Consider the following 22,325-nt stretch of genomic DNA (forward strand, 5'->3'; position numbering starts at 1 on the left):
ACTCTAAACTATTCACAAATATAAGGTAATCCTAGCATCCTAATACCAAAAAAGACTAAAATTTAACCTAACAAAAAAGTCAATTTCTCCTTTAAAAAAAAAAAAATTCACACAATTAGATACTAAGCATTTAGATACTAAACAATTAGGTTACAAAAATAGCTATAAAGTAAAGAATTTAAATGCCAAATAAGCAAATCCAGTATACCACATTTTTCCAGTTAAAATACCAGTAAATCCAAAAACACACACACACACAAACAAAAACAAAAAAACAAACCCAAAGTAACAACTTGCCCCATTTTAACCCTGGTTGAATATGCCGATTTTATATTCCTTTTTTTTTTTTTTTGTATAGAACAATCTTTCTCTGTACTGTAATCCATTTCAATAGTTCTTGATCCTTATTACGAATTTCTTCCATTCTTTAAGCAGTATCTTTTGTAAATCCAATTAAAAAGAATTATTCCCATTATTCTTTTATTTCCTTCTTAATTTTTAAAACCTCATACAGTTTTCTCTTTGCATCTAATGGCAGGTTCTTATCCAAAGTTTCATTCATGTTATTCTCAAATGGAATTTCTTATATATCTTGTCTATAACATATTGTTCTGAAAACAGACTGTTCCCAGAAAGACAAAACATAGCTGCCATAATTGATTTAAAGTCTTGACGCAGTCCTCGGTGGAGTTCCTTAAAGATATCTCTGAATGCGATGATAATTTATTTCCCACAAACATGCATTTATTCTTTAAAAATAATTTCAAACTCTTAATATTCAAAGTTTAACCAACATTTTCTGAGCCCTTAATCTTTTTAAAACTTTCTGTAGCCAAAACCTTGTCTTGCTTTTTGCCGTTTATTCTTAAAAGGTATAAAAATAAATCTTCATTTTCTTGTAATAAGGTTTGAAGGTTCTCACTCACTGGGTGATTTCAGCCTTGTCTAACTTTGGTAAAGTTGTTAATAAATAGTTTCTGAAGTTAGCAAGGGAAGTGCCCAAATGTAATGTCCTTTGGAAGGCTCCGTTTGTGGCTATAGGAAATATGGCGAATTCCCTCATCTCCAGGTTCCTCTCCTCCACCAGAGATCACTGTCTTGCAGTCTCTTCATGAGGAAGAGGAACAAAAAGAAATAGCTTGGGCAATCTCTAATCTGTTTTATCCAGGGAGGATCAAAGGAGCCGATCTGTTAATTGGTTCCTTAAAAAGTCCACTTTTTCACGGAGCTATCTTCAGTTGGCCATCTTCCCCGGAAGTCCTTCATTTTAATTAGGACTTCTAGAACCACAAACAGACTACATTGTGACTTAGTACAATGCATGCCACATTATTTTAGCTTTCACTGAATAAATTCTCATGACTACTTTTACATGTACTTCCTCCATACAGCAGTTGGTCATAAGGTTAAAGTTCCTAAACATGCCAAAGTGTGATGAAATGGAATTATGAAGGCCAAGCTCAGGGAGATAAGCATTTTCTTAGCTCACCGGAACCGCGTGGGAGGAACAAAAGGATGAGACTGACACCTCCCTGAGGAATTCATACTATTGTGGCTGGAGGACTTTGGGAACTGGGGTTTTAGTCTGGGAAGATTCTTGCTAGAGGTTGTAGCTAATAAACATAGCTGGACTGAATCTGCATGGTCTCTTGGAGTTCCTTGGGCTAGGCCTGACATCAATCTTCCCAGACTCCTACTACCTTCAAGACGAAGGAGTTTGAATCATGGCAACGGATCCCCAGGGAGCTAATTTGACACCACAGTTATTGGCAGCAGCCCTGCTACAGCATCAGCAGCAAGTGGATGCACAAATTAATAACCTACAAGCAGCTATGGGACAACTAATACAGCAGCTCGGACCTGTAGCCCAGCCACCACCTCCCCCACCTCCTGTGTTGCTACGTTCACCTGGTAGCATGCCAGAAAAGTACGGAGGTGAGGTGGAGCAGATGAGAACCTTCCTGGTACAACATGAGTTGTTCATAGATGGCAGACCAGGAGAGTTTCCTACAGATCGGACAAGGGTGGCTTTTGTGATGAGTTTATTGAAGGGCGCTGCAGCCAAATGGGCTACCCCTATCATAGAGACAGGGGATCCAATGCTCAACAACTACCAGAATTTCGTCACGGCCTTCAGGGGGCATTTTGGAGATCCAGTGGGAAGATTGATGTTAGGCCTAGCCCAAGGAACTCCAAGAGACCATGCAGATTCAGTCCAGCTATGTTTATTAGCTACAACCTCTAGCAAGAATCTTCCCAGACTTAAACCCCAGTTCCCAAAGTCCTCCAGCCACAACAGTGTGAATTCCTCAGGGAGGTGTCAGTCTCATCCTTTTGTTCCTCCCACGCGGTTCCGGTGAGCTAAGAAAATGCTTATCTCCCTGAGCTTGGCCTTCATAATTCCATTCCATCACACAAAGGGAGCTTTGTTTTTTTATATCACTATGTGGCACAGAGAATAGTTGAGGTAAGCAGGGTTGGTGGCTAATATTTGGATGGGAGAACACCAAGTGTAGAGCCTAATCTAGGAAGTAAAAAAGCATCCCAGAAGAAGGCAGTGATAAATGACTTTTGTACTGTTGCACCCTATACAAAAACCTCCCCAGGACTTGAGCATGACTTGAAGGAGAATTTAAACTAAAATGTTCAATAAAGCTTTTTAGTCTGGTTGCCTAGGAGCTTATAGACATGTCAAAGTGTAACTTAATATAAGATTCTTAGACACATTTCTAGCCTGAAATGGACAAGTTTTGTGTGACTTGAATGAGAACTAATCAAGAGAAACTAAGTTGTAACTTACCTTCTTAGCATTATCAGAATGTAGATGGATGATACTATGATTATGTCTTGACAATTTCTGTTTAAAACCTGTATTTTTTATTATAGTTTCTGCATACATATGTGGTGCTCCATTGATTCTCAATGGCAACATACAGCCCTTGCAACCTCACTATGAAAGTGGAAAAAAAGTTGCCATAAGTTGCAACCTGAACTATTCTTTTATTGATGATACCACAATGATGACTATACAGTGTGAAGGCTATAATCTCTGGAATCCTCCTGCACAATTATGTGTCTGTAGGTATAAATCTAGACATGAAGTGCTCACTTCTGTTGCTTCTAATGCTGTAGTCAAGATGTGGTTATATAGGATCAATATGATTTAAATATTATCAGTTTTCATAAGGTGAATATTGAGTGGTTCTGTGTTTATTAACTTCCTATAACATATCTCTTTATAAGAATGAACTTCTAAATGATGTATTCAGTCCAGGTATCTTTCCCTACACTATTAGTAATATGTTTTAATGCAGGATGTCCTGATTGGGCATTCCAGTTATTTGTAGGAGAGTTAGAATATTGCACCTTACGTTTTTGTTGACAGTTTCTGCAAACAGAATATTGTAATGCATTGCTTGACAAATTCAAATGAATGTTTTGCTTGTATTGAAATAAAAAGTTCAGGAACAATGCAGACAAACCACTATAAGGAAGTAATGTTTCTAAGTCCCACAATAGTCATCTTGTCACTTTACCAGGCATAACTTTGGAAAAGGATATTTGGCTTTTGTGCCATTCTGTTTATCCCTGAATTCTACTTGCACTCTCTTTCCATTCTTGACTACCCTCTCACTTTGTTTGTATATTGCCAACAAAACACAACTTATATTGTAATTGTAATAGTTTTAAGCTCACGTATTAATGATTTTGGAAAAGAATATTTTTACATCAATTTCAGTATTTGTTTTATATAGTTTATAATACTTATTTGCATTTTTTAGTTAGAACTTCACCAGATACTTCTCACCTTTTTGTCTATCATGGAACAATAGTCCATGGGAGGAAAAACAAGTACAAACCTGGAGATGAGGTGGTTATTGAGTGCCATGCTGGCTATATATTGATAGGACCATCTAGGATTAAATATATTGGTGGGAAGAAATGGTTTCCTAGAGTCCCAGGTTGCCATCTGAGTAAGTATCAAGTTTGTGAATATATACCTGTACTAAGTAAACATTGTTTTAACTGCCTAGGAATTATTTGTCTTTTGCTGTTCCTTTTTTAAAATACAGTACATACTTCCATGAATTTTAAGATTATAGGATTCTAATCTGACAAAATACATTAAAGGCTGAAGAAACTTTCTTTTGCTTTCTTCATATAAAACCAAAGTACTACCTAATGCTGTGATCTGGGAAAAAAGGCTCTTTGCTCAGATAGGAGACAGTAAATAGCACCAAAGGATGCGTTCCCCCTCCATCTCCCTGTTCCCCTTGCTTCTTACGTGAACAGAATTCAGATTTTGCTTTGTTGTGCCAAGGTAGAACAGAGATTGGAAGTGCTGGTCAGCACATTTTAAACCTGCATATTTTCTGCCAACTCCTACACTGCATAACAACATTTTAGTGCTGCTGTGCTGAAGAACTTGTTGCTGCTATTATTACTGTTGTTGTTGTTATTATTAGTTGCAGTCAGCCAGATGTTTAGACTGGATTGGCATTTTTATCCACCTATCGAGTCCTTCCCAAGGACCTGGGATAGGCAGATGTTGTTGTTTGATAGTGTTAAACATATCGGCTCAGGATGTAAGCTGTTCCAAATAAAGTTGCTTTTTGCAATTGACTGGTGGTGATTTTGTCAATACCGATGGTCTTCAAGTGGTGCTCCAGATGTTTTGGGATTGCACCCAAGGTGCCTGTAACTACTGGTACTATATTTGCTTTCTTTTGCCATAGTCGTTCTACTTCAATTTGCAGGTCTTTATATTTTGTGATTTTCTCCAATTCTTTCTCTTCTATTCTTCTGTCTCCAGGTATTGCAATGTCCACTATCCAGACTTTTTTGTCTTTCTTCTCAACAATTGTAAAGTCTGGGGTGTTGTGTGGCAGGTGCTTGTCTGCTTGAATTCTAAAGTCCCAGAGCACTTTAGCTTCTTCATTTTCTATTACTTTGTCTGTTTTGTGGTCCCACCAGTTCTTGCTTGCAGGCAAATAGTATTTCTTGCAGATATTCCAATGCACCATTATTGTTACTTTGTCATGCTGTTGTTTGTAGTCAGTCTGTGTCATCTTGCAGCAGCTAACTAGGTGGTCCACTTTTTCTTCAGCTTCTTTGCAGAGGTGACATTTGCTGTCTGTTGCTGTCTTCTCAGTTCTGGCTTTGTATGCATTTGTTCTTAAGGCTTAGTCTTGTGCAGCCAGAATTAGCCCCTCTGTGTCTTTCTTCAACTTTCCTGCTCTTAGCCATTTCCAGGTCTTGTTGTTATCTGCTTTGCCTGCTTGTTTTTTTTTGTATACTGGCCATGTAATACTTTGCCTTGCCATGTCTCTTTTCTATTCTTCATTTGGTCTTTCTTGTAGGCCAGTTTGGTCTCTTCAATAACAGTAAGCTTTCATGGTGTACTAGCTTCAGTGCATCTTCTTCACTGTACTTCAGATATTCTTCCAGTGCCCTTTTTTCTTCTTCAGCTGTCTGGTGTACTTGCAACAGTCCATGCCCACCAATGCTCCTTGGTATGTAGAGTCTGTCGATGCTACTGCGTGGATGAAGGGGATGAATCATCATCATTATCTTTCTGCTCTTCTTATCCAGGGCTTCTAGTTCTGCTTAAGTCCAGTCTACTATTCCAGCTGTGCATCTAATGACTGGAATTGTCCTGGTGTTAATTGCCTTGATGGTATTTCCTCCACTGAGTTTGGACTTTAAGATCTTCTTCACTCTCATGATGTATTCACTACTAACCTTCTTGACTTCAGTGTGCTTGATGTTGTCAGCTTGAAGGTTGCCCAGGTATTTGTAGTGATCTTCTTCATCCAGACTTTTGATGTTAATTCCATAGGGCATCTTGATTTCTTCACTTTTCACTATTTTCCCCCTGTTGATGGTAAGGGTGGCACATTTGTCCAGTCCAAACTCCATTGGTAAAGCCATGTGAGGCCAAGCAAGCTGAAAGAGAGAGTTTGAGGAAGAAACTAGCTCATAAAATAGAGCAACAAGTATTGGTAGCTGGGTTGGTTTTTGGAGGAGCAGAAGTACAGGCAAGTACAGAAACTCATAGAACAGTTCAAGGTTCAAGTACACAGTTTGGCAGACACAGAGAAGCACAGAATGAGGATTTCAATTGCAAGCAGTGATAAGAGTGAGCAGTAAGCTTGCTTAAATCTGTATCTCCTCCTACATGGAGCTTAATCAGTCAATCAGGAAATTCCTGATTCTGCCAGCTCTTAACCTCAGCTGCTCACTGTATCTTAATCTTTGCAACCAGATAAATCTTCTCTGTAGGACCATGTGGAAATGTGAGTTCTAACAGGTCTTTTCCTCCATTGTTTCTGCTTCTGAAGAAATGTTTGCCTCCAGTTTACCCATGATAGGTGACTGTAATTACTGTCTTCCTTAAGTCCTGGTCCTGAAGAGGCATCACTTTTTCCTTCTCACAGGACTATTTGGAGGCAGTTTTAATTAGGATTTTCCTCAAATGAGAAAGTATTCAGGAGCCATCTGAGTTCCTCTTAGATCCTCTGCTTGTGTGATCTGGCAGCATTGTACTTTAGGATATAATAAAGAGTATATCCACAAATAAATAAATATTCTTCATCCATTCATTTATTTATGTTTATTTAAATTATTTTAAAATAATACACTACCTTTTGTATTTTTAAAAGGAAATGTTATCTCAAATAAAAAGTTATGATTTTAGAATGAGTAGGATCAATTTATATTCTTTTAAAACTATATGATTTCTTGATTGTTCAAGAGGTTTTCAGGTTGAAAGCTCATTTTATATCGATATCGATATATATCGATATATTAGAATATTTTACATGAACTTGCCTGTAGAACTTATTAGCTAATAATTTCTGATGATTTTTTTAGGCTGAATAATTCATCTTTCCATAAATAACCTACATGTTCACTTTGTAAGCAATTCACTTACCACAGCAATTTTTCTCCTTTTTTTAGGTGCCTTCCTCAAACTACTTATACTTGGTATGTAACCTTGAAAATGAAAATAGAATTAGTACTGTTCCATGCTCCTTTGAAAGATTTCCAGTTTGCTTTTTGGAAATGTCATCTACTTCTTTGTTGGGAGGCTGGCAAGTAAACACAAAGTCCTGATTTTATTTCTTTCATTCATTTTAACCCAGAAGCTCTCAACTGTACCACCAAGTTTCCTCCCTTGATCTGTGCAGATATGAATATTTTTAACACAGAACACAATTTTGTCTCTGTTGTTTCTGTTCCTGAGATGGTAATGAACATGTATAGCTTGGGTTTGCATTCATGTTGTGGGAGTTCTCCATGCTTGGGTTTTGGGTTACAGTCATTTCATTACCCTGCTAGGTAATATTAGTGGAGGCGTTCTGGAGAAATGAATGGTTTAAATTGATAGAAGTTACCTATCCTTCTGTCTACCAGCTTTGCACATGCTTGGATGGGATATTCCATGGGTAGATGGTTTGTTTGCAAGTGACTGATCCTTGATGTTGGTAGATCATTTATTTGGCTGATAAGGTGGTGATTCTGTCTTACCTCTGTTTTGATTGCAACCTTTGTGATTGGTGGAGTTGATAATTGTATGGTGAGATGGTGCATTGGGAAGGTGTTCTTTTCCTGTGACTGTTGAACTATAGATGATTATCAGTTATTTGTGTGTATGTATGTATGAATTTGCTTCTTTACTTACTTACTATAGTTGCATCGTGTTTATCCCCAAAGACCCTCTGAGCAGTTAACGATTAGGATGTTAGGGAGATGGCTGTAGCTTATCTAGGTGTTTGGGAAAATGGTTTTGTGGAGGCGATGTGTTAACTGTGGGTCTTTGGTAATGTCTTTTGATATGTACTTAGAAAGCTTTAAGTCTATATGTCTGCTGATCACTGCTTGAGTGCAGTGCTTCTAAGAATTCTTTTGCATATTTAAATCTGGCTAGTTCTAAGATTTCCACTGTTTCCCAGTTGGTTAAGCCTATGGTTATTTGGGTGGAGGGAGATTAGTGAAGTCATACTGTATTTTTTGATTACTAGTTGGTGTTTGTGGATATGTTTTGCTAATTTCCTGCCTGTCCAATGTAGTATTCTAACATTCCCTGCAGTCCTGTTTTCTTCCCTTGGTACTGGGTCTTTGGGCTTGCTTAATATGCTTTGTAAGGATCTTTCTTATTTGCGTGCCAAGGTTATTCCAAATGGTTGGAGTAGCCTGTTACTGGACTCTGATATGGCTTTCTCCAAAACTTGCACATCAGAGAAGTTATCTGGTAATATAATGAGACATCTGCATCCCAAAATCCAAGCTTCGACTCCAACAATACAACATGCTTGTGTTACTTTTGTACAAGTTGTATCCTTTGATTGCTGTATTTTATTCATGAGAGTGATCCAACAATGTCTCAAGTATATCTCTTAAATCAAATTTACCTTCTTGAAATAATAATTTGTTTCTTTTCGAGTTCTCTGACCATTAATATATAAAAAATGAAGGCTGTGAACTTTTGAGTTAAAGTTCTTACTGATTGTTCAAGTGAATGATGTAATAGTCCTCAGCATAATTACTTATTCCTGCAATTAACAAGTCCTTAGGGCTGGAATAGTTTCCAAATAATATTCCAGCCCTAAGGACTTGTTAACTTGCAGGAGTGAGTAACTAAATTTGAATCATGTGTTAGTTTTCTTGATCTTATATAAGTATTTTTACTATGACACTTTGCAATTTTTCTTTTCTTTTTAGGGTGTTTATTACCTATATTGATTCTGGCAATCAAAATGTTTTACCAGAAATATTTACAAAAAAGGTAAACTATTTCCTGACTTCTGTTTTTCTTTTGATTTATAATCACACTACAGTATCTCTAGATAGAAAAAAAAATGTATGCAGTATCATTTTAAGTGCAGTCCATGTATTTTATGCATATATTGTAATTCCACATTGGGAAAAAAGTCTATATAAGGAGTAGATAGATTAGGCTGTTTTGTGTTCATATCACGATATGTGTTCATTCACAAATTGCTTCCAAACTTTTTTTGTATTGATATATTTTAAAAAGAAAAAGAAAAAAGCTACACATATATTTATATCTATCTGTCATGAATTCAGGAATGGTACAGACTGAAGCAGGATTCACAAACATCAGTTCCAGTTGGAAAACTTGTTGTTATGTGTTTTTATTACAAAAGAAAAATTAGCTATCACTTTCTAATGTATAGTTAGTGTGTTTATCTTGTGTCTACTATTTCTATTGGCTGTTATACTTCTCTAAACACTATTCTGTTTTCCATATTAATCTTTATTCTGACATTTTATTATTCTTCCTATAGGTTAACTCTCTGATATATTTTATTTTTCTACAGTTTATAGTCCTCTACTCTGGCTTCAGATCTGTCCTAACTCTTTCCAGGTCCTAATTCCAAACCCAACCAATTTCTTCTCCCTTGGCTGTCTTTATTGCTGGCTGGTCTCTGTTATCAGTTGTTTCAGTCGGGCTTGACCATTATGGTATTGGGATGCTGCTGGCTTTTCTTGAAATTGCCACCAGAGCCCCATGTGCCATATCTGGCTCTAGCTTTTCTGGCTTGGACTGTGCTCTAATAGCCTCTGGCATTGGCTCTTCTGGCTTTGCCTTTCTTGGCCATTTGGTTCACTTTGGCTTGACCTTTCTTTGGCCTGCTCTTGGACCCATTATGGCTTCATCATTTCTGGCCTTCTCTAGCCTGACTTTTTCTTGTAACTGTTGATGTCTTGGCAAATGGTTTTGAGTCCTATTTTGACCATTCTTCCTGGCTGCTGCCACTCAGCTTCTTTGGGTCTTATAGGACCTCTCTCATCATGTCTTCTTGGCCCTACTGCTTCTGTCTCCCAGCCTTCTTGAACCTGAATACTGTATTTATTTATTTATTATTCCAATTTATATAGCCACCCATTTCATATATATGATTCTGGGCAACTTACAAACAGTTAAAACAGTATAAAACAACCAAACAATACAACAGTTTAAAACAATAAAAACAATACAAAAGCATATAAGAAACCATCATAAAAACATTCATAAAATTCATAGCCGAGATAATCACATTACTAATAACGCTCATTACAACCACTGTGCCGGCTCTACCACACTCCCAGGTCCCTATGCCCACTGGCAAAGCCATGTTTTTGAGGTCTTTCAAAAGGTTAGCAGGGTCGGGGCCAAACTGATATCCAGGGGGATGATGTACCACAGGGCAGGTGCTAGTGCATTCCTTTTGATGTGCATTCCCCATTGTATTCCTGCTTACTCTCTAGTAACCCTTTCCTCTCCGATGAATGTAAATACAAACATAATTTCCCTTCTTGCTTAATTATCCCAGTGCTGGGGTGAGCATTCCAAAGGGTGGGGGGTGGGGAAAAAGGAAAGCTGAAGTAAAATCGTAAGTACAATTGTGGTCCTGTGATTTCCCACTTAGTGACCATGTCACTTAGTGACCACGTTGCCAGTCCCAATTGTGGTTGCTAAACGAGGACTACCTGCTAAATGAGGAGTATCTTTTTTTCATATAATTTTATTAATTAAAAAAAAAAGAAATATAAAAACTAATATAGAATAAAGAAGAAAAAGCAAAAGAAATTTTGTTACATGCAAAACGACAAAGCCAAAAGTATGGAAAAAAGAAAGAAAAGAAAATATAAAGAAATAGCTTCCGATTTTCTGTACAGCAGTTATAAATATAAATATACAGTAAATTTACCTCTTACTCTAGGTTACAGCCTAACTCATTTTTTTCTATAAGCTATTTTTTTCTAATCAAACCCATAAATCATAAGCTCATTTTTTTCTGTTACATGCAAAAAGTCTGTAAGGGGTTTCCAGTGAACAAGAAATGTAGATAGTATATTTTCTGTAATCAAAGAAGTTAATTTGGCCATCTGAGCAAGTTCCATCATCTTCACCATCCATTCCTTCATCGTGGGTAGCATCGAAACTTTCTACCTTTGTGCATGTAATAATCTTTCTGCAGTAATTATGTATAAAAACAAAATTCCATGACTTTTTTCCAACTGTTTGTCCATCAGTCCCAAAAGAAAAGCCTCTGGTTTCAATTGTATATTAATCTTTAAAATCTTCTGAATTAAAGTATGCATTTGAATTCAAAACTTTTTGGCTTTTTTACAAGTCTACCAAGTATGATAAAACGTCCTTTCTTGTTCATATTTCCAACACAAATTTGAAGTAACTTTATACATTCTAGACAATTTCTCCGATGACAAATACCAATGATACATCATTTTATAGAAATTCTCCTTAAGAGAGATTTACATAATGTAAATTTCAATCCTTTCATCCACATATTCTCCCACTGTTCCATTTGTATATTATAACCAAAAATTTTGGCCCACTTTATCATACATTATTTCACTTGTTCTTCTTCCATTTCAGATTTCAATAAAAGTCTGCACATTTTAGCAATAACATGTTCATCATTTGCACACAGTTCTAGTTCAAACTCAGTCTCACATTGTTCAAAGCCAAAAATGCATTGTGTACTTTAAATCTTTCTAGTAATTGTACCTAAGAGAACCATTGGCAAGTATGTCCTTCTGCCACCAGATCTTTTGATTTCATTTTATATTCCATTCTTATAGCTCACAATAATTTATCTATTTGTGTTTACTTATCATTTCTCATCTATAGAATGCTTCTTGTGCTGAGAGCCGAAAAGTGTTCCGGGTACAACCTGGGTTTGTTGTATCTATTCCATATCACATCCAAAATAGCCTGTGTTTTCTCTTGCATCTTTTTTTTAAGTTCACTATTATGTGTATAAAATAACCTCTAATCTAAATGCAAGCTTTACTTGCATCCCAAACCATTCTTAAATCAGTGCCTTTATTTAAATTATTTTCAAAAAAATTAATTTCTTTTTACAATCCTCCAGTATTGCTTCTTTCTGTAATGTTTCATTCACTCTCCATCTAAAAGAACTAAGTTTCCTTTTGTACACCAAACTCATAGGATTATGATCTGAAAAAGTCTTTGGTAAAATCTTTACTTTAGAGACCTTAGTAACCAAATTCTTTGAAATCTAAATCATATCTATTCTTGAAAAGGATCTATGTCTTTCTGAAAATAAGTGTACTCTCTTAAATTACCATTTTTCTGTCTCCATACATCAACCAACCCTAAATTGTCCATCAAATTAAAAAACAACAACCTTTTGATAATTCACCTTGAGCGATTGTAAATTTTTTTAAATAGTGAAATATTTTTTTTCTCTTTTGAGGAGCATTTGCTCCATTTATATTCCATGTTAAATATTTGTTATCCATAATCAAGCCAACAATTTAGAAAAGTCAATCCCTGTAGTACCTAACTGAGAATCATCCCTTTCAGATTCCTGTTGCATTCAGATTCCTGTTGCAGAGGACTACCTGTATCCTGATAGCTGAAAATGCAAAGGATCTGCAAGCTCTAGTAATAAAAATTAAGGAGCTAAGTGAAAGAAATGGAACTAAAAATAAATATAAAGAAGTCCAAACTAATGACAACAGATTAGTAAGGCTGGTTAGTAGAATAACCAGCCTTAGAACTGGCAATGAAGATATGAAGTGGTGGATAGCTTCTGCCTTTTAGAATCAACCATCAAAGGAACAAGCAGTCAAGAAATATGCCATAGACTAGCACTGGCAGAGTAGCCATGAAGGCCTTGGAAAGGATATTCAAATGCTGTGATGTGTCTATACCTACAAAGATCAGAATTGTACAAGCCAGGGTATTCCCTGTGACAAACTATGGAAGCGAAAGTTGGACTTTGAAAAAGCAAGATACAAAGAGTATTGACACCTTTGAACTTTGGTGTTGGAGAAGACTCCTGAGAATACTGTGGACAGCCAAGAAAACAAACCAATGGATCATTGAACAAATCAACCGACAGTTCTCACTCAAGGCACAAATGACCAAGGTCAAATTATCCTGCTTTGGACACATTATACAAAGACCCAGTTCTAATGCTGGAGAAGGCTGTCATGCTGGGAAAGGTGGAAGGAAAGAGAAGAAGAGGATGACCAGCAGCAAGGTGGATATACTCAGTTTTAGTGGTGATGAGTATACAGTTGGAAGATCTGAAAGACCAGGTTAAGTATAGATTGTCATGTAGAAAACCTATGTGGTTGCTAGGAATTGAAAATGACTTGACGGTACATAATCAAATATATTGACTTGGTTCCAGAGACTGGCCTAGAGTTGATATTTATTTATTTATTTATACATACATACATACATACATACATACATACATACATCACATTTATATAGCTGTCCATCTCACAAAGCGACTCTGGACTTTGTTCCTTTTGTTCCTTACAATCCTACCTAGCACTATTTTAATTTTATTCAAGCTTGTAGCCTGTTTCATGACTTTTGCCTTGGTACCAGAGAAGTCTTTTAAAAGCAATCTTTACTAAAGGACTTTTTGATTTCATATGTGACATGACTTGACTACAGCCCTTTTTGTATTCTTCCGGTACTTGCAGAAAGTACATATTTAGGAATTCCTGGCTGTTTAAGGAACAATATTAGTTATTAGTAGTTATGATCTTGAACTAATCACGACCATTTCCTGTTTCTAAATTTGCTTTTAAAGTAGTAGTTTGAAATTCTTTTGTCATGACTAGAACTATGCATAGTTCACAAATCTGTATTTGGCTACTTGCATATGTTCTGGAACTTATCCATGCTAGCTTAAAATATTTTTGCCTCCAAGACTCTCAAGGGAAAGTTGTACACTGCATCTCTTCTTAATTAATCCATAAGTAATCCAGAAGAGACAGACTTTAGGATCTCCATTTGTTAAACAAAGGATTTTGTTATTGTTCAGATTTTTCTGTTTTTCTTTTGGGACTGTCAGTTTAGTTTCCCTTTCTCCAAATGTTGATTTCTCTAGCACCACCTTCACTATTATTTTTAGTAAATACTATTTCTCTCCTCTCCACCTTTCCTTTTTTTAGGTTAGAATATTTAGAATTAACGTGCACTCTACATGCAAGGCAACTGGCATATTAGGCAAACCATTTCTTCCTCTTTAAAAATGAATTAATGGTTCCCTGTGCTTTCTTCTTTATTGAAACTAAACTTGTTAAACTATTTGATGCAGATTTCCCATTGTTTGAAAATGTGCTTATATCAGTGTTCATCACTGATTTTGCCCACTGTACACTTAATATGTGCACTAAAAAATCCTATGAATGAATGTAAGTTGGTAGTGCCCTAATTCCTCTGATTCTACATTTTCAGATAGAGATGCAGTGTAATATTAAATATGATTTTAACTTTTACATTGCAATGTAGCAAAATGGGCCACTTAGCTGTAGTCCAGGAATTCCCAGTGATGAGTTGCTACCTTCTGAGTTCTGGGAGCTCATCTCCATATAGACTAGAGCTTGCTGTTGAAGCCAGAGAAATGAAGAGGGAGGCTGACCAAAGGAGGCATAGCTATGTCTTACTGACTCTGAGATTTCCTTTCCTCAACAGGTGAGCAAGAGAGAGCCAGAGGAGGAGGAAAAAGAAGAAAGTGCAGACACAGCAGCCATAGTAGTTGCTTGGCTGATAGAAGGATGAGTAGAGTTTGTTCCAACATCAGTGAGAAAATTGAAAGCTGCATGAGCAATGTCATACCCTGCAATATGTTCAGAGAGAGTGTTCCAGCATCATCTCCATAGTTAAGGAGCTCATCAGTGACAACAACTGTCAGGTAGATTTAACTTATTTTTTCCTCCATTCTTTTGGCCCTTTGTTAAGTAATAGACTGTATTTTGTTGAAAAGTTTAGCAATAGTGGTAGAACCATCATTCTATACTGGTGGTATATCATGGTTATAATTGTGCTGGTAGTATAAGAACATTAGAACACCCTCTGTGTGAGGCTTCTGTTTTTTCTGTGAGTTATGCATAAGGCCTCTGGGATACAGTACATATTTTACATATTTTTATTTTAAATATAATAAATAAAAGCTTTTATCAGGTAAGTAAATAAGAAGTGGAGTCCATCAAAGATTTGTGTTGGGACTTGTTCTCTTTAACTTCTTAATACATTTTCTTTACTTCTGGTTAAGAAGTCAGCTAGTCAACTTTATGGATGATACTAAATTACTTAAGATGATTAAAGAAACACAAAAGTGATTGCAAAGAGTTCCCGAGGGATCTTTTTAAAACTGAGTGAATTAAATGGCAAATATGATTAAGCAAATGTAAAGTGAAGCACACTAGGGCAAGGTCTCTAACTTCACATATACAGGTGAAACTCGAAAAATTAGAATATCGTGCAAATGTTCAGTTATGTCAGTATGGCAACTCAAAAGGTGAAACCAATATATGAGATAGATGCATTACATGCAAAGCGAGATATGTCAAGCCTTACTTTGGTATAATTGTGATGATTATGGCATACAGCTTATGAAAACCCCAAATTCACAATCTCAGAAAATTAGAGTATTACATGACATCAATAACACAAGGATTGGAAATAGAACAATATCAGACCTCTGCAAAGTATAAGCATGCATATGTACTCAGTACTTGGTTTGGGCCCCTTTTGCAGCAATGATTGCCGCAATGTGGTGTGGCATGGATGCTATCAGCCTGTGGCACTGCTGAGGTGTTATGGAAGACCAGGAAGCTTCAACAGCGGCCTTCAGCTCCGCTGCATTGTTCGGTCTCATGTTCCTCATCTTTCTCTTGGCAATGCCCCATAGATTGTCTATGGGGTTCAGGTCAGGCGAGTTTGCTGGCCAATAAAGCACAGTAATCCCATGGTCATTAAACCAGGTTTTGGTACTTTTGGCAGTGTGGGCAGGTGCCAAGTCCTGCTGGAAAATAAAGTCAGCATCCCCATAAAGCTCGTCTGCGGAAGGAAGCATGAAGTGCTCCAAAATCTCCTGGTAGACGGCTGCATTGACCCTGGACTTAATGAAGCACAGTGGACCAACACCAGCAGATGACATGGCTCCCCAAATCAACACAGACTGTGGAAACTTCACACTGGACTTCAAGCATCGTGCATTGTGTGCCTCTCCATTCTTCCTCCAGACTCTGGGTCCTTGGTTCCCAAATGAGATGCTAAAGTTGCTCTCATCAGAAAAGAGGACTTTGGACCACTGGGGAACAGACTAGTTCTTTTTTTCTGTAGCCCAGGTAAGATGCTTCTGACGTTGTTTGTTGTTCAGGAGCGGCTTGACAAGAGGAATACGACATTTGAAGCCCATGTCCAGGATCCGTCTGTGTGGTGGCTCTTGATGCACTAACTCCAGCCTCAGTCCACTCCTTGTGAAAGTCCCCAACACTTTTGAATGGCCTTTTCCTGACAATCCTCTCCAGGCTGCGGTCATCCCTGCTGCTTGTGCACCTTTTTCTTCCACACTTTTCCCTTCCACATAACCTTCTATTGATGTCCTTTGATACAGCACTTTGGGAACATCCAACTTCTTTTGCAATTACCTTTTGGAGCTTTCCCTCCTTATGGAGGGTGTCACTGATGGTTTTCTGCACAACTGTCAGGTCAGCAGTCTTTCCCATGATTGTGATTCCTACTGAACCAGCCTGAGAGACCATTTAAAGGCTCAGGAACCCTTTGCAGGTGTTATGGATTCATTAGCTGATTAGAGTGGGACACTTTGAGCCTAGAATATTGAACCTTTTCACACTATTCTAATTTTCTGAGATTGTGAATTTGGGGTTTTCATAAGCTGTACGCCATAATCATCACAATTATACTGAAGTAAGGCTTGGCATATCTCGCTTTGCATGTAATGCATCTATCTTATATATTGGTTTCACCTTTTGAGTTGCCTTACTGACATAAATGAACATTTGCACAATATTCTAATTTTTTGAGTTTCACCTGTATATTGATGAGATCTGAGCTGTCTAACAAACCAGGAAAAAGAATCTTAGAATCATAGTAGGTAGCTCAAAGAAAACATTAACTCAGTGTGCAGCAGCTGTGGGGAAAAGTCAGATTTAATGCTAGGGATCATTAAGAAAGGGACTGAAAATAAAAGTGCCCTCATTGTAATGTCCTTGAATGAAAATGGTATGTCTGCATCAGCAGTACTACATACAGTTCTAGTTGTCACATTTGAAAAAGGTTATAATAGTGCAGAAAAAGGCAACCATAATGATCAGAGAACTCAAATATCTTCCCTCTGAGAAAAACTAGAATGTCTGATGCTCTTTAGTTTGGGTAAAAGGCAGAGGAGGGGAGATATGTCTGAGGTGTATAAAATTATGCCTCACATGAAGAAAATGGACAGAAACAAGTTTTTTTCCTCTCTTAATACTAGGATTAGGGGTCATCCACTGAAGCCGATTAGAAGGATAATTAGAACAAACAAAAGAAAACACTTCTTCATACAGTGCATTACTACAAAACGTGGTGATGGCCATTAACTTGGATGTTTTTAAAAGAAGACTAGATAAATTCATGGAGGACATCAAACTCTATCTTGAAAACTCAGTGTGATCCCAGGGTTGAAGGCAACATGCTTCCAAATTCTAATTGTGGGTGAACATGGCATTAGAGAGGTACAGTATGTCTCCATCCCGTTTGTGAGCAACCCAGAGGCCACTATGAGAAGCAAAATGCCCAACTAAGATTAACTTTGCAATGATCCAGCAGGAATGGGAAGATGCTATTTTCTTTGCTACTCATTCCTATGACATTTTGAATAACAAGATTTGAAGATATCCTGCTTTATCAGGGTCTGCAATTACAAGTAGCATTCAGCTTGTGTTAAGCTGAATATAAATAGAAACTTGGATCTTGAAGAGTTGATAGAAGAATATTCCTCTGTCTCCCTCTTTACTTAATCCATATGGTTAATTTAATGCATGAAGGAGGTTTAGGGTTAGGCTAGATTTCCATCTTTAAAAAATCCTGACAGTTTTCTTTTTAAAAATCTAAATATTTCTGTTAATCTTTTGGTATTAATGTTTTCCCTTATATTTATAATTTATTTATAAATATATATATTGAGTCAGGGTGGATATGTAGCCAAAGGAAGTCAAGAAGGGAAAGGAAAGTATTGCTGTGCTCGTGGTAACAGCAAAGTTGACAAAGGAACTTCACATAAGAAAAAAGAAAAGCTAAAAAAATATTTCTCAAATAGTCTAGTGAGGACTGAATAAGTTCAGTTCCACAGAATGCTGAGTGTTGTACAAATAACTTTATCTCCCAATTATGAGCTTTCCTTGTTTTCTTACAACTTTTGCCTTTTCTGTGGCCAGCAAAAATAATCAAGTGGGAAAAGTGGAATCTCTGCCCAGAGGCAGCCCACTCTCATTTCTTTACTCCACTGCATGTAAATATGAATAGAAGGCTCATATTCCAGGCAATATCTTTCTTTAGTGAGAGCTGAATGGCATTGATTTACACTAACTCCCACCCCCTTGCCATAGCAATGCCTCTATTCCCCAAAGATAGACAGAAACTTTAAAATCTTCAAAGGTGAGTAATGTGAAGCAACACAGATCCCCCATTAAAGGAGAGTTTTGTGTCCCTGTACCTTCTTCTTATCTCCTCAAAAAGGAATGTGTTTAATATTTTTAGTATGTTTTTATTCCACCCTGGTTCCAAGCAGTCCAGAAAGGCATTAATTGTTCTGGCTGTCTGGGGCAAGTATATTTAATACAATTTTGAACTTTTCATTGTGGTCCTCAATAGTTTTATTCTGAATTCTATAGAATGCAATGAAACTTTTAGGCTGCATAATGTACCTTACATGTCCATTCTCATAGCATTTTTAATTTTAGATAATTTTACTGCTCCCCCCCTTGTATATTATTCCATTTATTTTGGAACGTTATTTGTGGTTACTTTAACCTTTGCTTTTGGAGGAAAACATAAAGTGAATGAAGAAATAAATATTTATTTGGCTTTAATAGGTTCTCTGGCTGGTATTCTGTTGCTTTTCCTCATTTTTGGTGGTGTGATATGGATTATGCTTTTGCAAAAGGAAGAACGATGAGCACTTTATCAATTTACATTCATTATTTATACTGAATAATTAGTTAAAAATGCTTGCAGCCCAATTCTATGAGCCTTTCAGCAGAAGCTCATAGGAATATGAACTCATATGGAAGACCAGCTAATCCTTATTTGATTTTTTAAATCTTTGTCTTAGCCATCAAGACACTTCTCATAATTAGGATTGGGAATTTGGTAACTTTCCTGTTTTACATGCCTGAGCAATAATAAGCTTCAGTGTGGTTTTGTATCTAATAATTTTGGATACATAAATATTTTCAGTATTTGGGGGCTGATTTATCCTTCAACCAAATGTGAACCCAGCTGGCTTGAAATGCAGAAATGAAAAAAAACAAAAACAAATGGAGGTGACTTTTCCATATAATGCACACAATATTAAATATCTTTGGGAAAGAAAAATTAATTCAAATGAAACTTGGCTGACACAATAGATTCCAGTTATTTGCTACAGAAAGAAAGTACATCAGTTGAAAATGCTCATAAGGAAGTGGTAGTAATGATATGCAATGAATATTCTATCAAATATCAATATGGAACATGTGCACTGAAATACAGTGATTTTGTGAGGAAAAGGTTTTTGCCATTCCCATCAGCAGCCCTCTACCAATTCTCACACCCGTTTGAGTTTAGCCTTGGTAAAACTCACCTACTTCCTCAACAAGAACAGCCCATTAATTCAGATGAACTCTCATCTGTCCATTTCAAACAGTGCATCTAAATGTATTTTTAAGTCCTGTACTGATCTGCTCCATCTTTTCAATTACATGTTCTCCCTATTACTTCAGCAAATATACCTGTGAAGCCAAAAATATATATAGGAGTATTGTTAGTTATGAAGATCCCTCACTCTAGGAAGAAAACTTGGTCAAAACTTTCTCTTCACAGCTAAGGTAATAATCTCACTGAAAGATTGTTTTAAAATGAAAGCATGCTGTTTGTATAATAAAATGTGACTGAGTCATGTGTTTTAAAATAATGTACAGCACATATATAATTTTGGGATGGGCATATTATTGTGCAGTGACTCCTTTGCTAGGTAAATTTCTTTGTACCTGCTTTAACTTTCCATTGTCAGCATATGTTAGAAAACTTTGTGAGGTTAGTTTTGTATTTTTCCCTTAGAAGCGATTCCTCTGTCTTCCTTTTAATTCACCTTTATATTGCATATAAACTGCCTGCTTTTTTATAGTTACTGAAATTCTTGTTCTTGTTCAATAAAATGTTGCCATTTCTTTTTCACAGGACAAAATATTAATCTTAAGTGGCAGCTTCTTCTCAGATTAAGAAAGCTTAGTAAAGATTAGAAAAAACTATGATGCTGACATTGATGGTTGTGCTATGAGAAGTGACGATGAATGTATAATATACTCTTGGCAAATAAGTACAAAGTAAATTCAGTGATATGAAATACCCATGATTTTGATGTTAAAATAAAGGTCCATAAATGTTTAATTAATTTGTACTACTTATCCATTCATATTCCATATTCATTTAGGAATAAATGCATCCTCAAGAGTTTTGTCCAAACTATGATAATACAATAATCAGTAAAAGCTCAATTTACCTTCTTAGAAATTATTATTAAAATAATTCCAAGGTCACCTTAGGAATAGTTAGAAAATGCATTTCCAAACAAAAATAAATTAGTATTACTTGTATTTGTCTCTGAGTCTTCCTGAGGACTTTTGTGGAAAAAGGAAGGCGAGATTAGGTTATGAGTATGAGCACCACTTCGAAGCGATGTTGGTCAAGACAGGACCTTGAGAGTGGACTACTGAAAATCATTCTGCCATTCCCTCTTCACATCGTTTCTCCATTGGGTTCGCAATAAAAGCAGTTAGGAAATTTAGATTCCTATATTTAGTTGCTAATCTCTACCATAAAGCTTGCAGATTAAGTGGACAGATTAAATTACGAGTGTCTTGAGTTTTAGTGTGTTGGGATATGTTAAGCAAGCACAATTCCTTTAGTTAATATATGTGTATATTAATGACTACATACTGATATATAATGCCATAATATAGTGAATGTGCAACTTAATGACATGTATTTGTGTGAACTGACATGTACAAAAGATGGAATCTGTGAAACTCACTCAAAGCTGGCCAAAGGCAGAAAGGCTTGTTCAGGAAGATTTCAGTTATGCAGCACATAAAGAATGACAACCTCAAAGAAGGCACAAGTTCAGGTATGTCTACAGGGTATGCTCAAACAAGGCAAGATGGTTGTCACATTGGTGCAATTGAAGCTCCGCTTGCAACACACATAAAAAACAACCAGAACTTTGAACACACCATCATGACCTCTGTTTTGACTTTTTTTTTTTACCATACCCTGTGGACATGCCTGCACAAGATAAAGGAAATATAATTCTCAAAATAAGAGGTAATTCCCACCTGAAGTGGATGAGGCAAGGGTACTCTGGTAAAAAGAAGAAAAGGGGTTTTGTTGTAAATCCAGATTTATTTCTACATGTCTGAATCTCTGCATAAAAAGAACAAGTAGCATCATGACAATTATTTATTTTTTATTACCTTTAGCTGCATTCTATTTATCTTGCAATTTCCACTATTTGTTCTGACATCCAGTTTGCTTTCTTCAGTTTCTTGATCTTGGGCAGACTCTTTTTCAGATTCATTCATACTTAACAGCTTCTTTAAATTAATTGTAATTAATTGTAATTTCTTTGTTTGATTGTTGTGACCCACCCATAGTTGTTGGGAGTTGGGCAGCATACAAATTTAATAAATTATATAATAACAATTCCACAGTTTCTCTTCTTCCATATCAATGATGTTCAGGACTTCAAGCAATTCCTGATATTCTCTTTGAAAATGATGGGTATATGTTCAAGATCATATCATGAAAACTGGTATGCTTTCTTATGCTTTAGTTTAACTTGGAACTTGCACATGGGCATTTCATGATCTGTTCCACAGTCAGCCCCTGGCCATGTCTATAATAGGTATAAATGCTGTTATACCTGAGCATTTCCACCTCCTTGTACCAATACTACAGTCAATTTCATTTCTATGTACTTCATCTGGTGATGTCTATGTACAGTATACAGCCATTTGTTAGTTTAAAGACTGCATTCACAATGAAGAAATCATTGCATAGGCAGTAAATGATAAATTGGTATCCTGCTTCATTTCCTAGGCCATACAGTCCAACTACATTTTCCCATTTAATATTTCCAACTTTGAAATTCCAGTCTCCAGCCACAAGGACCACATCTTGGTTGCATGTCCTGTTGATTTCCGATTGAACTTAATCATGAACCTCATAAGACTCTTCTTCTATATCAGTGGTTGGAGCA

General features: G+C 36.5%; 1 protein-coding gene across 9 annotated transcripts in view; it reads left to right on the forward strand.

Annotated features, from left to right (window-relative positions):
- LOC103058931 (C4b-binding protein alpha chain) overlaps positions 1-22,308 on the forward strand; it is a 42,186-nt gene extending 19,878 nt beyond the window's left edge. For 3 of the 9 annotated variants that reach the window (XM_088154582.1, XM_088154576.1, XM_088154584.1), the window contains 7 exons: positions 2,887-3,078; positions 3,783-3,974; positions 6,961-6,987; positions 8,725-8,788; positions 12,362-13,043; positions 14,498-14,717; positions 17,304-22,308. In XM_088154582.1, coding sequence (XP_088010708.1) covers positions 2,887-3,078; positions 3,783-3,974; positions 6,961-6,987; positions 8,725-8,788; positions 12,362-12,410 — 524 coding nt within the window. In that variant the 3' untranslated portion in view covers positions 12,411-13,043; positions 14,498-14,717; positions 17,304-22,308. Of the gene's footprint in view, positions 1-2,886; positions 3,079-3,782; positions 3,975-6,960; positions 6,988-8,724; positions 8,789-12,361; positions 13,102-14,497; positions 14,718-15,808 lie in introns of all 9 variants that reach the window. The other 6 variants (XM_088154580.1, XM_088154577.1, XM_088154581.1 and 3 more) reach the window with 6 other exon arrangements.
- Positions 22,309-22,325: the final 17 nt, after the last annotated feature.

The sequence above is a fragment of the Python bivittatus genome, unplaced genomic scaffold, assembly GCF_059951505.1.
Source record: "Python bivittatus isolate LINGU-HERP-01145 unplaced genomic scaffold, Pbiv_v1 ctg000700_np1212, whole genome shotgun sequence".
NCBI lineage: Eukaryota > Metazoa > Chordata > Lepidosauria > Squamata > Pythonidae > Python > Python bivittatus.